Here is a 19,731-nt window from a genome sequence, read left to right as displayed (position 1 = left end):
TAGGCCCAAAGATTTCATGTATTCTTAATCTCATATTGTTGATTTTCTATAAATGCTAAATCTTGTTAAGATCATAGACTTCAAGAAGAAATAAAATCTTATGCAAGTTTTTTTCTCATTCTGTGAAACATCATAGTGTGATTGGCCATTCACATGCTTATTAATACAAATAAATGATCTTTGCATGGGCTAGCTTTTCTCGTATATCAAAGTATTCCAAAAAATATTTATTTTTTAAAAGATACACTAGGCTTAATCTCATCTGGGTTATCTCTGTGTAGATAATATTTTACCTATGTTAGCTACTGCCCAGTAGGAAGGACTATGGGATCAGTTTCATCGTTAAAGTACACTTTCAGCATAAGTATGCTTCATACTAGATGTTCTGTATTGAACCCTTTCTGTATTGAATCCACAGGCTTGCACTTGTTGATTATACACTGACTTTAATTTTATAGGTATCTTGGCCTGAGTGTTCCTTAATTTGCAGTAAGAATGGTCTTAGAAAATTTTTCTAATGCTGTCATACTTTTCAATCAAAACAAAAATCAATCATGCAATGCCCCCTACTGGTCAGTACCTAATATATAATATAATATAATATAATATAATATAATATAATATAATATAATATAATATAATATAATATAATATAATATAATATAATATAATATAATATAATATAATATAATATAATATAATAATATAATATAATATAATATAATATAATATAATATAATATAATATAATATAATATAATATAATATAAATAATAATATAATATAATATAATATAATATAATATAATATAATATAATATAATATAATATTATATTATATTATAATATAATATAGTAATGTAATGTAATGTAATGTAATGTAATGTAATGTAATATATAATATAAAGCTATATAAGCCCCCCTCCTTCCCAATTTAAGAACAGAAGCTCTTGAGAACTCTGGATGAGGCTCAGACCAATGGAAATTAGAAAATTACTCTAGTGTAAGAGATTTTGAAACCTTAAATTGTGTTTGCTTCCCAGTGTTGTCCCAACTCAATGCTGGTTCTGTTGTCCAGTGAGCCCTTTGCCCAAATTTAACACACTATGGAAGAGATTGTAAAATAAACTTTATTCTACTGAAGAAAGGACACAGCAAAAATTTTCCAAGCTTATGCATAGGCTCATCACATTTTTTGTAACTGTCATTTCAGTATTACCATAGCCTAATTCCCAATAACATACTTCCCTTTTTAACAATCTACTTCTTGTTCGAACAACACATTTTTAACTATAGTATGTGCAAAACCTTTCCTGTTTATGCATTATGCCTTATCCATAATATACTGTACATCCGGTTACAATTTAGCAAGCTAAAGAGTTTATGCCTTGTCCTATGCCTGAACTTTAACTGAGCTTTAATTTGACATTTTAATGGGGAATTTGGGCCTTCTCTACCAATAAGAATAGAGTAGAGTAGAGTAGAGTAGAGTAGAGTAGAGTAGAGTAGAGTAGAGTAGAGTAGAGTAGAGTAGAATAGAATAGAATAGAATAGAATAGAATAGAATAGAATAGAATAGAATAGAATAGAATAGAATAGAATAACAGAGTTGGAAGGTATCTTGGAAGTCTTCTAAGACTAACTTGTAAAGATTTAAATAGCAATTGAGAGCACACAAACAAAAATAAAGGAATTTAGTATGTGGCAATGTCAAAAGAGTCAACGAATCTTGGGCTATATCAACAAAAGTCTGTATCATGGGGAGGTGATAGTTTTACATTGGTTAAACAGCACCTGGAACACTTGTCCAATTTCATCATCAGATCTTTATTATGGTCAAAGATTAGCAAATTTTGTCAGTTTTTTCTGGATGCTGAGGAACTAGAAAGAGCACAAAGAACAACCAAAATGCTAAAGGGCTAAATCATAGGAAGAACTGTTAAACTAACTGGATAAGTTTAGACTAAAGAAAAAAATCTAAAGGGAGATATGATGTGTGTCTTTCATTACTTCTTGAACAGTTGTCATAGGGGAGAAGTGTGGATGTATTATCTGTTGTGCATCATAGTAAGAAAACAACCAGTGACCAGAAGCATTAGGAGAAATATACAAACTCAAAATAAAAATTTCCTTACTGGAATTGCTATTAAGCAGTGGAACAGACATAAAAATAAATAAATGTTAAAATGGAAATTTGTTAAAATACACAAACAAAATATTATTGTTACTACAGTATTAATGTTATTGTGATATATGTTATTGCAAACACTTTGATTATAATTACCTAAAAATAATTGTACAGTCAACACACTGTTCTATATATGAAATGGAATTTTTATATATTATACTAATAAAACAAATAAAACTTAGGAAAAAAGCAGTGGAACAGTTCCTGTAATCATGGGAGTTCTATCACTGGAAATTTTCAAGCAGACATTGAACAGCCATTTGCTAGGTTGATCTGAGATAGAGAGTTGAAATAGAAGATCTGCAATGCTCTTCCAGCTTTGATACTATAATTCACACTTACTTTGTGCCTGTATATGCATTTTCTGATTATTATTTTTAATGACCCTGTAGTCCCTTGCATTAGGGTACAGTCAGGTTACTGAATGGAGCTGAGTGTTTACTGAGTGTTTACTGGCTGAATGCCCTTTCTATTTTTTTAAAGTATTTAGAAGAATCCACTCTCAGGATAGTTTATAACTAGTTTTACACTGTTGGACTATGGTTAAGAAAGGCAGATGATGATGATTGATGATTGATGATGATGATGATGATGATGATGATGATGATGATGATGATGATGATGAAATGTATCACAAATATCACTGACTGGCACTGATGGTTGATACAGATTGCTGCCAGTATCCTAGGTATCCAGCAAGTATCTTCTTAAAATGTATGATATTCCGAGTAGCACAATTTTTTGCAGTTCCACTGGTGTTATTGTAGGAAGTTGCAATTTCTTGATGTATTTTATAAAATTCTTGGACATGGTACCAAGTGATCCAATAACAGTGGGTATCACTATTACATGTTTCATCCATAATCAAATAGTTTCGATGGCCAGGTTGATGGCCAGTTTTTTGATGATGATGATGATGATGATGATGATGATGATGATGATGATATTGTGCTTGTGGCTGTCCATCTTATCTTATATGATTGTAGGATAAATTTGAATGTGTCATCTTGAGCTTTGGAGAAAGAAGAAATATTTATTTATTTAGAACATTTATTTTGCTGACTACTCACACATGGCGACTCAAGGCGGCTTACAGAACATGAAAATATAAAGCTAATTGTTAGGCATCCAGAAATTGTCCATGGTAATCAATCACTCCGAGACAAGTATAATCTCCAACTGATTTATTAGGAACAGGTCTGGTACTTCTAAGGCATTTCCAAAAGTGAAAGTCATTTTCAGCGAGTTTCACAAAATCCACCTTCTCTCCTCCCACTTCTACACTTCATTAATCACGAGAACCAATTAACTGCAGCTGGAATTTTTTAATGCGACATATGGAATAACTTTGAACTTTCCAATTCCTCCATCCCCCTTCCATTCATGGCAGCTGAATCTCAGAGCTGACAAGAAGTAAATACCGTGCTTAAGGTCATGGCTGGTTAATAACTGTGCCATCTGGAATTGTGTCTGGTGTGATTGCCTGGGAACAATCAATTATTATATTGATTAATAGAAGAAAAATACATTTTGCATGTTTTGAAAAGTATTTGGAAGTGCTATAAACCTCCTAGAAGCACAGTACCTCTCTACTATACATTAAATCAATCCAACTGCTGCCTGAGTTGGAAGTAGTTAAAAATTTTATTACTATAATGAGTGAACTCCTTAAAGCAACCACAACTCTTTTTCAGTTGTGCAGAGAAGTGTGAAGGAAAGCAACCAGACAGGTGATGTTCTTATACAAGGTCCTAAGGACAAATCATTTTCAATCCATGTAAAGCCCTAGTGAAAAGCAGTACAATATTTAATGATGTTTTTGTTTGAAGTCCAGGTAGGTAATGTTCAACAAACCAATAAAGCAAGTTTTTTTTAATATAGAAACAACAACCCAAAGTATTTAGAACAAGTGGAAAATAAATAAAAACAAACCAAACATTTCATATCTTCAATAGCTTGTTTTTATCTGGAGAGTTTGGGGCATGTAACCAACTGCTGAGAAAGGCAGATATTAAGAAATCCTTTGCTTAACCAACTGCTGAGAAAGGGAGATATTAAGAAATCCTTTGCTTAACAGTTAGCTAAAACTAGAGTTATTATGTCTCAGTTGTAAAAATCTGGACAATCAGGTAAACAAAGGAAGGAGGTTTTTTTGAATACCAATTATAACAATCTGAAACAGATTGAAAAAATATCCCTGATTATGTTTGAAAATTTGATTCTTATTTTTTTTTCTTACTGATAATAACAGAGAACACAGAATCATAGGGCTGGAGGGGACCTAGAAAGTCTTCTAGTCCAACCTGCTGCTCAAGGCAGGAGATTTTAGGCAGTTTTGGTCAAATGGCTTTGTCAAAAACCTCCAATGACAAAGCATCTACAACTCCAGGAGGCAAGCAATCCCATTGATTAATTGTTCTTACTGTCGGAAAATTTCTCCTTACTTCTAATTTGGATGATTTAATGAGCTTTAATGAGCTTCCACCCCATATTTCTTGTGCTTTGCAATATTTTGGAGAATAAGTCAACCTCCTCTTTTCTGTGACAGCCCCTCAAATATCAGAAGACAGTTATCATGTCCCCCTAAACTTTTGTTTCAAAAGCCTAGACATACATAGCTCTCAACTATTCATCAATATGATTGAGCCTCCAGACTCTTTATCATCTTTGTTGTTCCTCTCTGCACGCTTTCTAGGATCTCATGATCTCTTATTTGTATCGTAAGGACCAAAACTACACACCATCTTCCATCCAAAGTGCACTTGAGACAATTAACAATATAATGGGGTAAATCTAAAATGTTTAAGATATGGTGGGTTTTTTTTTAATAGTCATTGAATAAAATAAAATACATGCATAAGAAATAATCAGAGGTGGTATTCAGCCAGTTCAGACAGCTTCTGGTGGACCGGTAGTGAACATTTTGATAGGTTCAGACAACTGGCAAATGCCTCCTCTAGCTGGCCCTGCCTACCTGCCCCTGCTCTTACCTCTCCTACCTCTTCTATATTCTGTTGTTTATTAGCTCAGCTGATTCATGTAGCAGAGCAAATTGCCACGCCTCAGCTGAGCTAAAAAAAACAGCACAGCTCACCAGCGTTAGATACAGAGGGCGGTCTCTGAGCCTTTCGCACGTGCACGCAAAGCATGCATTTGGTGCACGCATGCATTAGGCATGCCTGCACAGCTCACCAGCGTTGATACAAAGGGCGGTGTTTGAGCCATGCATATACACATGCAAAGCGTGCTGTCAGGATTCCAGCACTTAACCCCATTTAAATGGTCTTTTAGAGTTACCATGCACAATGTGCATGCATGAAGCGAGATCTCCGAACCAGTAGGAAAAATTTTTGAAATCCACCACTGGAAATAATATAATGGTACTTGCTAGATTAATATCAAATTCAGCAAGAAATTGGCTCAAGCAGCAATTCTCTTACTGTTTGAATATATTGTATATTCCTTGCTTGCCAACATAGACAGAGAACAGGTGAGTTTAACCTGACCTCCCTGGATACAGAAACTCAGAATCTCATTATAGTCCTTGTGTTCTTGCTATGTATGTCCTTTTCTGACAAAATCAAACTTTGTTTCCCTGATAATTGGTACAGTTGTTTCAGTATTTTGTACATCTAACTGGTTTAGTACGCAAGTTATGGTTTCGGATGACTATTTAGAAGTGGCTCTTCCATGGGATCTTTAACAGGAAGATCTGAGTCTTTGCTCCCATCAAGGAGAGGTTGTGCATCATATGCTTTTATTAGTATGGAAGTCATATTGGGTTGTTGTTTATTATATCAGAATGTACTTTTCTTTTTAACCTTTTTACTGTATCTGGAGTTTTTTAAACCATTCGGAGTCACATTTGACTGGAATGGCATATAAGTCTTTGTAAATAAGTAACAGTGTGTATGTGTATGTATACACACACATACACATATTCATACCATTTATTCTAATCTCTAAACCACACAGCATTGTTCCATATGTGTTAACATAGAAGTGCTGGGATTTTAACTATCTCTCCTGCAGATTTCAAGAGTTCAAAAAGTATTTAATCTCTGCCTGCGGCTTTCCTATTTGATAACTGGTTTATTGCCAGTTGAACCTTACTTTTCTAGTTAAATTTCTTCTTGAATACATCTTCTCTTTACACATTTTTCTGTCATTTTATAATCCTGTTTGGAAAAGGTTTCAATATACTCTTTCCAAAATTTTTAGTCCTACTTATTTAGTTAGAGTCATCACTCACCTCACACCTTTGACTCTATAGGCCAACAAACATAAAAATAATTAAAATAGTTTAAATACAATTTAAGGAAAATATTAAGTACAAATAGCAGCCAAGAGACATTATAATCTGTCAGGGTCAACATAGCCAGGAAAAAGGACTCTTTGCATACTTGCAGGCATATTAGCAGGTCTTCAAGTTCTTTTGAAAGACCAATAAGCCAATAATCTCAGAGAGGAGAATATTCTAGAAGACATGCACTACAGCAGAAAATTTTAAAAAATAAATTTATAATTTTTATTATAAAAAATATTTTACATTTGAAATAGATTCTGTGGCACAATCACATTTCATCATATTTTTCCTATATCTTACAATGTGTCTGCTTTCTTTTTCTTGTAAATTATCTATTTGTGGACACTCATTCATAATTACCCATTGATAATACTAGATCTTTTTTTCATGTTGTATTTAGTATCACTTGGAATTTGTTACAGAGGCTTCCAGTGTCTTCCTCCTGAACGTGTGCAGGAGATACATATGCTACTATAACATGACATTTGTAAAAGACAGAAAATTGTCACTTATTCAGGTATAGCAGAACAAATATGTGTTTTTCAGTTTCAGTGGCAATCAATTCCTGCAGATGACTCTTGCCCTGATCATCTGAGTTCAGAATAAGAAGGGCCAAGTCTATCTATAAAATAAATAAAAACTTAGAAAGACAGGTCTCTGACAGGCATCCATATTTTTTGATAAAGTATGAACCTCTTTTTTGCAATCTTAGTTGATAAGAGAACAAGAAGAATGAGAAGGTCAACCTTTCTGTTTGTGGCATTGATCTCATTTGGAAAGCTTCAGTGGCATTAGGATTAACATTTTATTCCTGCTTGCCTAAGAGTAATCTTCTAATATCTAAGAAATGTTGGTTCTGTGAAGGAAAATATCAAGTCTTTAGAAATATTATAGAAGAATGGCATGCTTTCAAGTTGTAATAAGGGATTAGCACAAATGGGAGGCTGGAATTGTATTGGCAGGTGTAACCAAATTAAAGGAAGATAAAAAGTTATAGTTCACACCTCTTTCTAAGAGAATCTCTCCCTCCCTTTCTTTCTCCTTCTCCTTCCGAAACATAAATCCACACATACAAAAAAATTACCCATTCCTGCGCTTCTGGTCAGGAGAGAAATTAAATAGATAATATTTTAATAAATTTAAATCAGCATAATCTATTGAAGTATACTCTGGGTTCTACAGGGATTAACTGAAGAAATTGAAAGCCATTAGCAATTATGTTTATGGTTTTTAGAAAGGAAGTAGGAAACAAAGGGAAGGGATTTACAACAGATGTTTTTATGATATTGGAGGAAAATTAGATAATTATTAGATAGAAACCAACAAGCAGAGATCATTAAATTTGTTGTGCTAAATAAATTTATCATAAACTACTTGAACTCATTGCAACAAAATGCACTTAACCTAATGTATTTCCTCCTTCAATCCAAGGGTGATGTCTAATGTCAATTATTAAATCATGGCCTCCACTTTTCTTCTTTTAACTAAATAGTAATATATAATTAAGTGGCATATATAGTAATCAGTATTTAGAGTCCTCTTAAGAAATGTTTCCTTTAGAATTTCCTTTAGAATATTCCTTTAGTATATTCTTTCAAATAATGTAGACAATAATATATAAATATTGATATTGACATTGATTGGTTGTATATTACATAATTTAAAGAAGTGATTAGAGTCATAGTCTTTCTGAACTCCACACACACACAAACACACACACACACAAAAAACACACCTCTCCAGCTGTACCTGGAAGAGTTCAGACAAGTTTTAATTCATTCTTTATAATGATATAATTGGGAATCCTCTGATTATTTATTTACTTTTATTTCTTTACCATCTGATTACAGGAACTATGGGAAATTCGTAAGAAAGCAGAAAAATTATAAAGCAACAAAATAAATGCACCAATAAAAGAAGATAATCCAAAAAGCCAAGATGACAATCCCAGTAGTCACAAAACACATATTCACTCCTTATATGCGGCTACAGTCATTCTAGTCAAAGACCTGGCAGAAGAACATGTCTTCAAGGCCTTTTGAAACGCAAAAATGTGAGAACTACATGGTTCTCAAGGAAAACTGCAGACCAGATAGCAGGCATTACAACAGATAATCTTCTAGGGCTCCAAAAGAATCAAAGGAATGTAGAATATGCCAAACTTGTTGGATCAAAGCGGCTGGCCAAATGCTACGGGAGCTAAACTGTACCTCAAATAATTGACCCTATACCATATTAGACATAATTGGCACATTGATTCACACTCAAAAGAAAATGGACCACCAATGCAGCTTGTAAAGCAGAAATATTGCATGGGCATACTAAGCTTCCAGGTGATCTTCAAAGGCTGCCTCATGTAAGAGTGTTAGCAGTAGTCAAAACAGGAGATTATCTGTGCTAATTTGGCTGAATTATAACTAGTTATTTCCATTTTATTACCAAAGGCATACTCCATCCTGTAAATGGGAGTGTAAATTAATTATTCCAGATATTTTGATGAGAGGTAATTGTAGATTTATTCATGCTAATATTCAAGAAGAAATATATAAACTTACTGAAAAGTGTGCAAAAATGGTGGGTTTATCTTCTGCTTTAATTTTACAGTAGAAAGATCTCTTGCAAGTACAGTTGTACTGTTCCACTTTTATAGTAGATTCTGAAATGGCCATTTGACTCTCCTTAGAGATAGCAGTAGACTACTTTATCTGTGAAGTATATCTGGGATATCAAATTATGTTTTCCTAATTTCTAATGTAATTTTTGATTACATAATGAAGGTGGCATTCAAAGGGGGAATAATAAAGAAATACAAAGAATAGAATCAGGACAAAAATAATTTTAACAAGCATGCAGCAAAAATAATTTGTTAGTAAGGAGAAAGTATGCAAAAAAGTGATTCCTTCTTGGGAATAAAGAGAAAGGACTGTCAAATAATGTCCATAGCTTAAAAAGCAACAAAATGAGACATTATTAAGATAGAAATTCTATGATGTTCTAAAAAAACAAATAATTTGAGTACAATTACTTTGATCTTCTGGCTAAAGCCTCAATGTCTTTTCTCCTAGCTTTTTCCTTGCATTTAATTTTGTCTAGATTACAGATCTCCAAACTTGGCAACTTTAAGACTTGTGGACTTCAACTCCCAGAATTCTTCAGCTAGCATATTGAATTTGAAATCCACAAGTCTTAGAGTTGCCAAGTTTGGAGACCCATGGCCTCGAAAATGGCATGAAGGAAACAAGAGGACATTGTGACAAGATTCATTTCTTCCCATTTAAGAGCAGAATGGGAATGAGCCAACCAGTGTTGAAAAGTTAACATCTGGAAGACTTATGCTTCCATTTCTGGATTGGAATGTGATAGTTTATTCTTAACCAACAGAGCCATTAATGAAAAAACTATAAACAGTCAATGAAAATGAATCTTTGTTGGTTCTAATTGAAATATAGGTAGCCTTCCACTTACAACAGTTCATTTAGTGGTTGTTCAAAGTTACAATGGCTTTGGAAAAAGTGACTTATAACCATTTTTCACACTTAACGGCCATTGCAGTATCCCTATGGTCAAACTCACTTAAATGTTTCACATTGTGACATAAATGTTCAGATCAATTGTGGTCGTAACTTAAGGACTACCTGTACTTGTTCTAGATGGCATAATATAGATGTCTGCTTCTTTTTCTGTTTGTTATGATTAGTCAGAGAAGTGAATAGTTTTTTCAGTGAAACTTCATCTATTTTCATCCAGTTATTTGATGCTAGAAATCAATGTTCCAAACCACCAAAAGCTAGTTTTTAACTCAGAATACAGAGAATAGTCCAGTGTGGTAAATATCCTAGTTTTTAAGGAATATTTAATCTGTTTAAAGCATTTATAAATGAAGCTCTGCAAAAGACAGCAAACTATATTCCTTTGTCATTCAAGATGCTAGGAAGGCATTTTAAACCCCAAATGTGCCTACAGATTTCTTTTCATCATCTGCTTCATGGAACCATTAAAGCATTGTTTTATTCTGAGTGCTTTGTGATTTAATGTGCCAATACATCCAGTTCAAAGCATTCAGAACAGATCCTGTGAAGAGGGAATCGTGGTTGCACTTCAGCGGTATCACTATAGGAAGACCTTCAGACCATGGTGCATTTAATAAGAACTTCTTAAGGGATTTTTGTGCTTTATTCAGCCGAATGCTATCAAAGTCTCTCATACATTCAAGGATAGAATAGGCAGGGCCTCAAAGCCTTGCTTGATCATTTTAAATACAGGTAGTCCTCAACTTACAACAACAGTTCATTTAGTGACTGCGTCACTGGAAAAAACGTGTCATATGATCATTTTTCATGACCGTTGCAACATCCCCATGGTCATGTGTGATCAACATTCCAACAGTTGGTAGCTGTCTCATATTTATGATGGTTACAGGATCATGTTGACCACCCCTTTTGCGACCTTCTGGCAAGCAGTGGGGACACCGGATTCACATTACAACGGTGTTACTAACTTAACAACTGCAATGATTCACTTAGCATCTGTGGCAAGAAAGTCTGTAAAATGGGGCAAAACTCACTTAACAAGCCTCCAAATCCTTGGGCTCAATTGTGGTCGTACATTGAGCACTACCTGTACCTGAAAATTTGTCTGCTTGTCTTTCAATTTACAAGGCATTTTGCAGACTTATTTATTAAGCTAGGTTCTCAAGATGCAGCGAATTAAATCCTATAATTTCAAATTGGACGTTCAGGCTGAGAATTATGAAAGTCAAAATCCAACATGATAGGGAGTCACTGCATTGATGGAACTAATGAGGCTAAAGCTGCTATGTGAACAAAAAAGTGCTCATGCAACATTATTAAATGGACTATTAAATAAGTACCATTCAGTATCGGGGTGTGTGGGAGTTATGGTGGAAAGCTTATCTGTTTACCTTCACTTACAAACTTCCTGTATTAGTCTTTAATTCTTATTCAAAAATCTAACTACTTTCATAGCTGTTTTCTGATGCCAACATTATTTTCTAGTTGCAGCAAGCGTCTCCTAGTATTGAAAAAAGCTAAATAAAAGAGATGAAGTGTGGTCCAGTTTTATGCCAGTTATTTTGAATGAATGCTTGACAGATGGAAGCAAAGGATACTGTACAGTAGAAAGCATGAGAAGAAAAAAAGTAGTATAAGCAACTCAATTATTTGTCAATTAGCTTCAGGGATAAAGAGCAGGCAGTAGTGATCCTGGCGAGAGAACTGTTCTTAGTATATGCATTTCAAATGTAATTGACATGTTGAATTGTGTTAGTAAACACATTTTGTGTTCCTCTTTGGCCTTTGTAGACCAAGTTAAAGGGAGTCATAAATCACTCCAAGATTTTTTTTTTTAAGTAGTACTTAACTTGAATGTACGTTGGAAGGAAATTATTTACAAAGTTTACACAGGCAGGATTCATGTTTAGTGAACTAATTCTCAAGTTTTGGAACTTGGTTGACTAGGGAAAGACAATGAGAAAACAAATTTTCTTTTCTCCTTTCACCAAAGTTCTAAAGCCTAAATACGTAAAATCAGGGGTGGGATTCAAATTTTTTAACAACCGGTTATGTGGGCATGGCTTAGGTGGTGGGTGTGGCTTGGTGGTCATATGACTGGGTGGACATGGCTTGGTGGTCATGTTATTGGCTGGGTGTGGCCAACTCAATATCACTCACATTGAGGCATGAATCTCCTTGTGTAGCCTCTCGTGACTGTGGAGATGCTGCAACAGCCGTAAGTGTGAAAAATGGTCATAAGTCACTTTTTTCAGTGCCATTGTAACTTTGAATGGTCACTCCATACAATCAAAGTACCAGCAAAGGAGGGGAAAAAATTCCAGAGAAGTTCCCAAGACAGGAAGACTAGTCCTGCCAAGAATGTAATAAGGGTTAACGGAGAGGCAGTTTCTGTAATCAACACCAGAATGTTTCCTTCCTGCCTTCCTTACAGGATTAGGCCAGTAATTTCTTTTAACAACTGGTTCTCCAAACTGCTTAGAATGTTAACAACCGGTTCTAGCGAATAGGTACGAACTAGTAGAATCCCACCCCTGCATAAAATCCAAAGAATGCCATAGTAGCTAAATAACATTGTTCTGTTTATGTTTGTGTCATTGTCACGTTTACAGGATTATTGATAAATTGTTTAAGAATCCCAGTGTTTGGTATCTATTTGGAATATATATTCTTCTTCTTTGGTCACAAAACAGTCTTACTATTTTGTTTTAATAATTCCTTTTCCTATCCTCCTCCCCCCCCATATTTTTTTTTAACACTACCTGGTTCTTGAAATTTCTTCATAGCAAGCGGGATGACCTTTTTATGTTTTCAGATTCCCAGAAAATCCTAACAAACAACTGAGCAAGCTTGCTGCAGTCCATTTCAACAGCAAGGAACCTGCTGTGCACAGATCTATCAACTGATGTCAATTCAGACTGTGTGTTCAGTGTCCTGACCTTTTTCACTGACTTTGTTTTGTTTTGCTTTGCTTTGTTTCAGTTGATTGCTTGGATCCATCCTGTTCCAACCATGGTGTCTGTGTAAATGGAGAATGTCTCTGTAGCCCAGGCTGGGGAGGTTTAAATTGTGAACTTCCACGTGCCCAATGTCCAGACCAGTGCAGTGGGCATGGCACATATCTCTCTGACACAGGCCTCTGTAACTGTGATCCCAACTGGATGGGTCCTGACTGCTCTGTTGGTAAGAGAAAAAAAAAAGAACATTTCATTTTAGAATATTTATTCTTTATATTTATTTAATTTCTTAATTTTGCCCATGGTGACTCAAGGCAGCTTACAGAGTATAAAAACCACATTTAAAACCATAAAACTACTTTAAAAAGATCAAATAAATTAATATAATAATAAAATCATCATAAAATCACCCTACACCCCAGCAACAGCAGATCACATGAACCATTTAATGGACTCCATCCACTCTGGATTCCCCAGGGCAGAACGAGGTCTTCAGCACCTTCCAGAAGTGTATTAGAGTAGGGGCCATTCTAATCTCTAGGAGATATTCAATAGACTGGATGGTCTCTGGGTATTTACTCAAGATAATCAACCAAATTCAACTGTTGTATTACAAGTTGGTATTCTAATGTAAATTCAGATACCCCAAATCCTCATACAGCTTGCAATGTAGGAACAATAAGAGTTTGCTGCTTTATTTCAGTGATTTTGAGCATTTAACGTTCAAACTATCCTTTATCCTGTTTTCAAACTATCCTTTATCCTTGGCAGCACTGCCTGAATTCTGAAATGCTGTGTAACTGACAATTTACCCATGGTTAATCGAATCAATATAAAAAATATTTATCTTCCAATGTTTTGATTTTCACTTCTTGTATTTTTTTTGTAATCCTGTTTTATGATAGCGTTGAAGATGTGTGTTCTGAAACTTTCAGTTCACGATAACCTCTACCATAATAGTTATTCAAAATTGTGCTCACCTTTGGAAATACTAAAGGCAATGGAGTACACATATGTCATAAATTTTAATTTGTAGACTCTTTTTTGTTGTCAACAAAATACCAACTGCTTGGATGCGATGTGATAACAGATCTCATATCTCATTTGTAGAAATTTCTATCATGCGTTGCTTACTTGTAGCAACGAAAGTACACAACCACCCAGAGTTGTTGAGAAGACAATAAGCAAATTAAATTAAGAGAAATAATAATCAGTTTTGTGTTCAAAATGCTATTGGTTTTCATGACAATATTGGGTAATAAGCAATACTGGGTAATATCTATCTCTATCTTTCTCTTATTCTTTTCCAGAAGTATGTGCTGTAGACTGTGGCACTCATGGTGTATGCATTGGCGGAGCATGTCGTTGTGAAGAGGGCTGGACAGGGATAGCCTGTGACCAACGTGTTTGTCATCCCCGCTGCACAGAACACGGAACTTGCAAAGATGGAAAATGTGAATGCCGGGAGGGCTGGAATGGGGAGCACTGCACCATTGGTAGGCAAACGACAGCCACCGAAACAGGCACATATTGCTTTCTTTTCATAACTTGTAGAAACATAGTTACAATTGTGTATGGCAACCGGCTGTCCCTTTATGGACTCATCTGCTTCCAGTCATTAATTCTGAATATTAAAACAGAGGGTTTTTTAATAGTTGGTAGCAGGTTTAAAACTTACAACAATATAAATTATCCTACTTCATATTCCATATTCAGTGTAGAAGGGGTATACTACTGATGAGATCATTCTACTCAATTTAACTAAGAGTTTATTTTAACCATTGCCCCCTCTTTCCCTTAGCTAGTCCATTTTCTGAAACTACCTCTTTATTAAATATTTCATTCTGTGTGCATCACCACAATAGCCATCAGGAGCAGGGGTCAAGTTGAGAGGGAATTGCCCTCCTGTTGTTACAAAAATAGCTCCCTAGTATTTCCATGTGTTGTGCTGTGACAGTGGTCATGGTGTTTGCCTATAGACTGACACAGCATGGGAGGGCTGAAGCAATGCTACAGCACAATGGTATACCCTTCTCTAACAGCGGGCCGCTCAGCACAGCTTTGGCTTCACACAGAGTGTCAGGCCTAACACAATTGCATTGCTTTTGTTATATGTCAACCTAGAAAGTAGTAACAAATACATATTGTTTTAGATCTGTTGGACTATTTTGAATTTTAAACACAAATTACCAAAAGTCTTGCTTCAATGTGCACATAGTTCCCGGAGAATCCAGATAACTGCTGATAATAGTTTCAGTCTATTATGTAGCATCCTAATTCAAGCCTTTTTATTGACCAGATCTTTAGTCTTTAACTTGGAAGGAAAAAACTCTCTGGGTGCAATTTGAAGTTAGAATAGGAATTCCTCCATTTTGGACGGAGGTCTGTTTCCCATGTCATTTTCATCTTGTTATCTAGGTCTACCCAGTCTAGATTGTGAAAGCCTGGTCAGTAAATAGATACTAGCAAAGAATTAAATTTCCCAGCATATTTTTTTTAATAGCTAGTAGCCAGCTAAACTGTAGCCATCCAGATGGAATAGTCTTATCAAAATAACCCTTTAAAAAAAGCTGGTACAGCATTAAAAAGTCAAAATAAGAATTGAAATTATAATGGCAACTGGAGACTCTAAAAGGAGCGCCTGGTTGCCAGTTAATTGTTTTTCTTTTGAAACAAAATGTGCTTGTCAGACTTGTGTCTTTTATTATTATTTAGGTGTCTCAGTCTCTTTGGGTAGCTAAACCTTTTGGGAAAGACACTTAAATTGAAATATATGTCTGTCTTCAACATATTTCAAGGTAATACTGAGGTTTATAGCGTACAGTTGACTTGCTACTGAAACCAGTTTTTCTATTTGATGGAAGCTGGTTTCTTTATCTGCAAGATCTCTTTTTAATCAATGGGGATCTGATTTAAGGACCACTTTAAGTTTATTTGAGCTTTGCATCTAATCAATCATTGTTCCTAAAAGGTTTACCTTGTTCTACTGATTTGTGATAATGTCTATGTTTTTAAAAGTGTTTTTCTGTATTTGTTTGTGATTTTATGGTATTAGATAGCAATCCTATACATGTTTACTTGGGATAAACCCCACTGAATTTAATGGTATTTATTTCTTTGTAACCATGTATATGACTGCACTGTTAATTTGACATTACTGTGCACCCAAAAATTGATATGTTTTGATGTGATTACACAAATGATTCTATGTGACTTTTAGCCAAAATATGAAAATATTTAATTTATTTTTGACAGGTAATAAAACATGAAGAGCTTTTGAAGTATTAAGAATCTGCATTAGTGTCTTGGGGATCTGTGTTGAGATGGGTGTTTTTTAACTTGTTCATAAATTATCTGAACATGTGGATAAATAGTGTACCAGCCAGGTCTATGGGTGATACTAAACTGTTCAGGATGCTTAAAACAAAAATTGATTGTGAAGGTCTCAGAAGGATCTCATTAATTGAGTGGATGGCCTACAAAAGGGCATTGAGTGGATGGTCAATGAAATTTAGGTAAGTGTAAATTGATACACTGAAACAAAAAGCCTATGTATTGGGTTGAGCCTTTTTACAGCTCACTATCAGAAAGATACTAAACTATAGTGAATTGTTCAATAAAATTATCTACCCAATGAATAAGAGCTGAAAATAAGACATATTCCATGCTCAGATCATTAGAATCTATTGACTGTCATGTTGAGTGTTGGGATTAAACATATCGCTGATAGGAACAGGAAGAGACAGTTTACATTTCTTTTCTACTACTAGAAGGTATGCCAAAAGCCTGATTTCCAGAAGAATAAGGACCTACAGGGGAGAAGAGATCATTTAATTTTGCCTTATGTTGATGGAATTTTACCAACTGAACTTGGGTTCAACTGAGCATCCGTGAAAGCCAACAATAATAAATACACAGTGTGAAAAAGAACATCTAGGAAGAAATCAATTCCCATATTCAATGTTTTGAAACAGTACCTAGTCAACGATATGGAGTATTTGATTGATATTGTCATACTTGTTTCCAGCAAAAAAAAAAAAAAAAAAAAGATGTTATAATTATGCTTTCATATCTTTGACCTTCTCCTTCACAGTTGACCATACTATGATTATTCACCATTAAATTTTTTGACTATTATGCAAAACACCATAACCTGTAATGGTAGGTAATGTTTTGAATAGAGTAGAATAATACGCTTTCGTTGTGATATTTTTAAATTATACTGGTTTTCCCTTGTGGGAAGGGCCTTTATATTTCATCAAGACTATTGTTTGCATTTTTTTTCTATATGCTATATCTATGCCTGTGCCCAATAGACCAGCAGGTTCACTAGCAGCACCGCTGGATAGTTTTGTCCTATTAGATTGCTCTTTGTATCAAAGGTTTTTTTTTTCCCCCTAACTGCTTTTCTTAAAGTAATGGCAAAAATAGCAATAAAAGCAGAAACAATTTCTGGAAGAGATGGAATAGGATTTGAAGATTAAAAAAAAGAGAGGAAAAGCACTGTCTCTGACAAAGGCAGCAATTCAGCAAAAATGGCTGGGTGGCAATGAGAGAGGATCAAAAACCTGCAGTTCCCTATTTCTAAGCTTTTCAATCCAATCTAGAAAAAAGTAAGAAAATCAACATGATTCGATAAAAATAGAAATGTGACTTCTACTGAAACAATAGAAACCAGTTTATAGGGCTGCCTAATCATCATGTAAACCTGCTTGATGTGGGTAATGTTGTGGCTTCCTTTGTATTGGAAAACATATGAGGTGTAGAATGCATCTATGCTGAAACACAATTATCCTGAGTGGAAGGCTGTCCCTAATATTAATCAAAGTAAGATGGCTACTCCAGACAACAGATGCTAGGAGACAGAGATGGCAAGGCAATGTCAAGCATCTTTGCTTGTGCCGTGTCGTCTACTTTGTATTCTCCAGATGTAGTAGACAATGCTGCCCTAATGCAAGCTCTAAAAAAACGGTCAACTGCTATAATTTTGCTAGAGGAAACTGAGGGAGGCACAATTTTGCCTTTGTCTTAAGTGATAAAGTGTCTTTGGCTGGTGTCTCTTCACATAAGCTTAGGATAGAGAATAGCCATTGCAAATTGATGCCATGGCCATCAAGGCTTTCATATAGCTGAAAATGCATTTTGATTTCATGTGTAGAGATTAGAAAAAATTGTTTCATTTCCACTGTGATTGATTTGTGGAAGTACCACATGTCTATTTCTGTGAAATAATTGTACTTCTGCTAGTACAAACCAGCTATCCATAAAGCTTTATGTGGCCTATTGAGTTCAGAAGTTCCAGGATATATTGCTAGTATAATAATTAGATTGCTTGGGCAACCCCTCACTGGGATTTTTTGAATTTTTAGGTGAGATGTATCAGTAACCTGCTGTATGAATGCTCAATAATACTATGGCATATTGAAACCTCAGAGTCTTTGAATTGATTCTGCTAAATCTTTGTCATATACAACCATTGCACATAGCCACTGTCCAAATCTTCCTTATGTCACTGAAATGATGAGTGATGCTGACTAATGTAATGTGGTTAGGCAGCCATGAAGATAATAAAAGCCCAGGTATTTTATTTTAAGTTTAATTAGGTCTAGCAATTTCAACAGCTAACTGTTCTTGGGCAGGTACAGCCCAGCTGCTATTGTCATTGTTTTAGTAAATTCCCAATTGGAGCTTTACTACAGTTAAATTCCTATATTCTTTTGCGTATGGGCTGCACTTGGTTGTAATATTCTATCATATTTAGTTTTATGATATTTGCTTAAGATGAATGGCAATTAAAATACTTTTTCACACAGAGAGAGGGGGGGAGAGAAAGAAAGAAAGAAAGAAAGAAAGAAAGAAAGAAAGAAAGAAAGAAAGAAAGAAAGAAAGAAAGAAAGAAAGAAAGAAAGAAAGAAAGAAAGAAAGAAAGAAAGGAAGGAAGGTAGAAGACGAAAAAGGGCAAAAAGGGCATGAATTTAAAATAGAAGATACAGATAATTTAAATCACCAGTAGATACAGACCATTTGCAAAGTAATGGTAGTGGCATTCTGGCTCTACCAAACTCAGTGATATATGTAGAATAATAAAAAGACTCATCCTAATCTATGTTGAAAATTTAAAAATTGGTAGGTAACCAGCTATTGCAAGTGATATATTGGGTCTTGCACCAGTGTTCCTTAGGAAATAAGTCAGAGTTGGCAATCAGCTGTCCAGCAATCTTCCCATGTTGGTATCTCTATTTTTCTCGATTATGTTGAAATTATATTAATATAATATTCAGCCTCAGAATGTTTAAACAATCTATTTCACATTCTAAATGCAAATCTATTTTATATTACATTTATATATATTTCTCATTATCATGATTTAAAATTATAGGAGGATGAGAATGATTGTTGCATCAATTAGCATTTAAGCCATCTTAAAGACACACGCATGCACGCAGACATTCAGTGTGTGTAGTTTAATAATTGAATATTTTCAAAACCTGATTTTTTAAAGAGTAACTTAAATCCTTAAAACTTTCTGAGCTACTGAATGAAGCATCCTTCATTTTCTCCAACTTCTGTCTGCTCTGGAAGGAAAATCTTTTTATCGGCTTGTATGATAAACATAATTAATTATATGCAGGCTTTACAAAGAGTAAAAAGGAATGCTGTTTCAGGAGATGGTACAACGCATTCCAGTATGAATATCAATTTTCTTTCACATTCCTTAGTATGTGCTTCTAGTCATGATTAGAAATTGCTAC

The 19,731-nt window shown here is 34.7% G+C and overlaps 1 protein-coding gene across 4 annotated transcripts in view; it reads left to right on the top strand.

Annotated features, from left to right (window-relative positions):
• TENM2 (teneurin transmembrane protein 2) overlaps positions 1-19,731 on the top strand; it is a 1,019,238-nt gene that overhangs the window by 850,868 nt on the left and 148,639 nt on the right. For all 4 annotated transcript variants that reach the window (XM_087955493.1, XM_087955491.1, XM_087955490.1 and 1 more), the window contains 2 exons: positions 13,005-13,205; positions 14,290-14,475. In XM_087955493.1, the coding sequence (XP_087811619.1) occupies positions 13,005-13,205; positions 14,290-14,475 (387 nt within the window). The remainder of the gene's footprint in view (positions 1-13,004; positions 13,206-14,289; positions 14,476-19,731) is intronic.

The sequence above is a fragment of the Notechis scutatus genome, chromosome 2 (genome assembly GCF_049901735.1).
Source record: "Notechis scutatus isolate UNSWTSFEM ecotype Mainland chromosome 2, rNotScu1.2, whole genome shotgun sequence".
NCBI lineage: Eukaryota > Metazoa > Chordata > Lepidosauria > Squamata > Elapidae > Notechis > Notechis scutatus.
The sequence above is the reverse complement of the archived record's forward strand: the minus strand, read 5'-3'. Positions and strand labels throughout refer to the sequence as shown.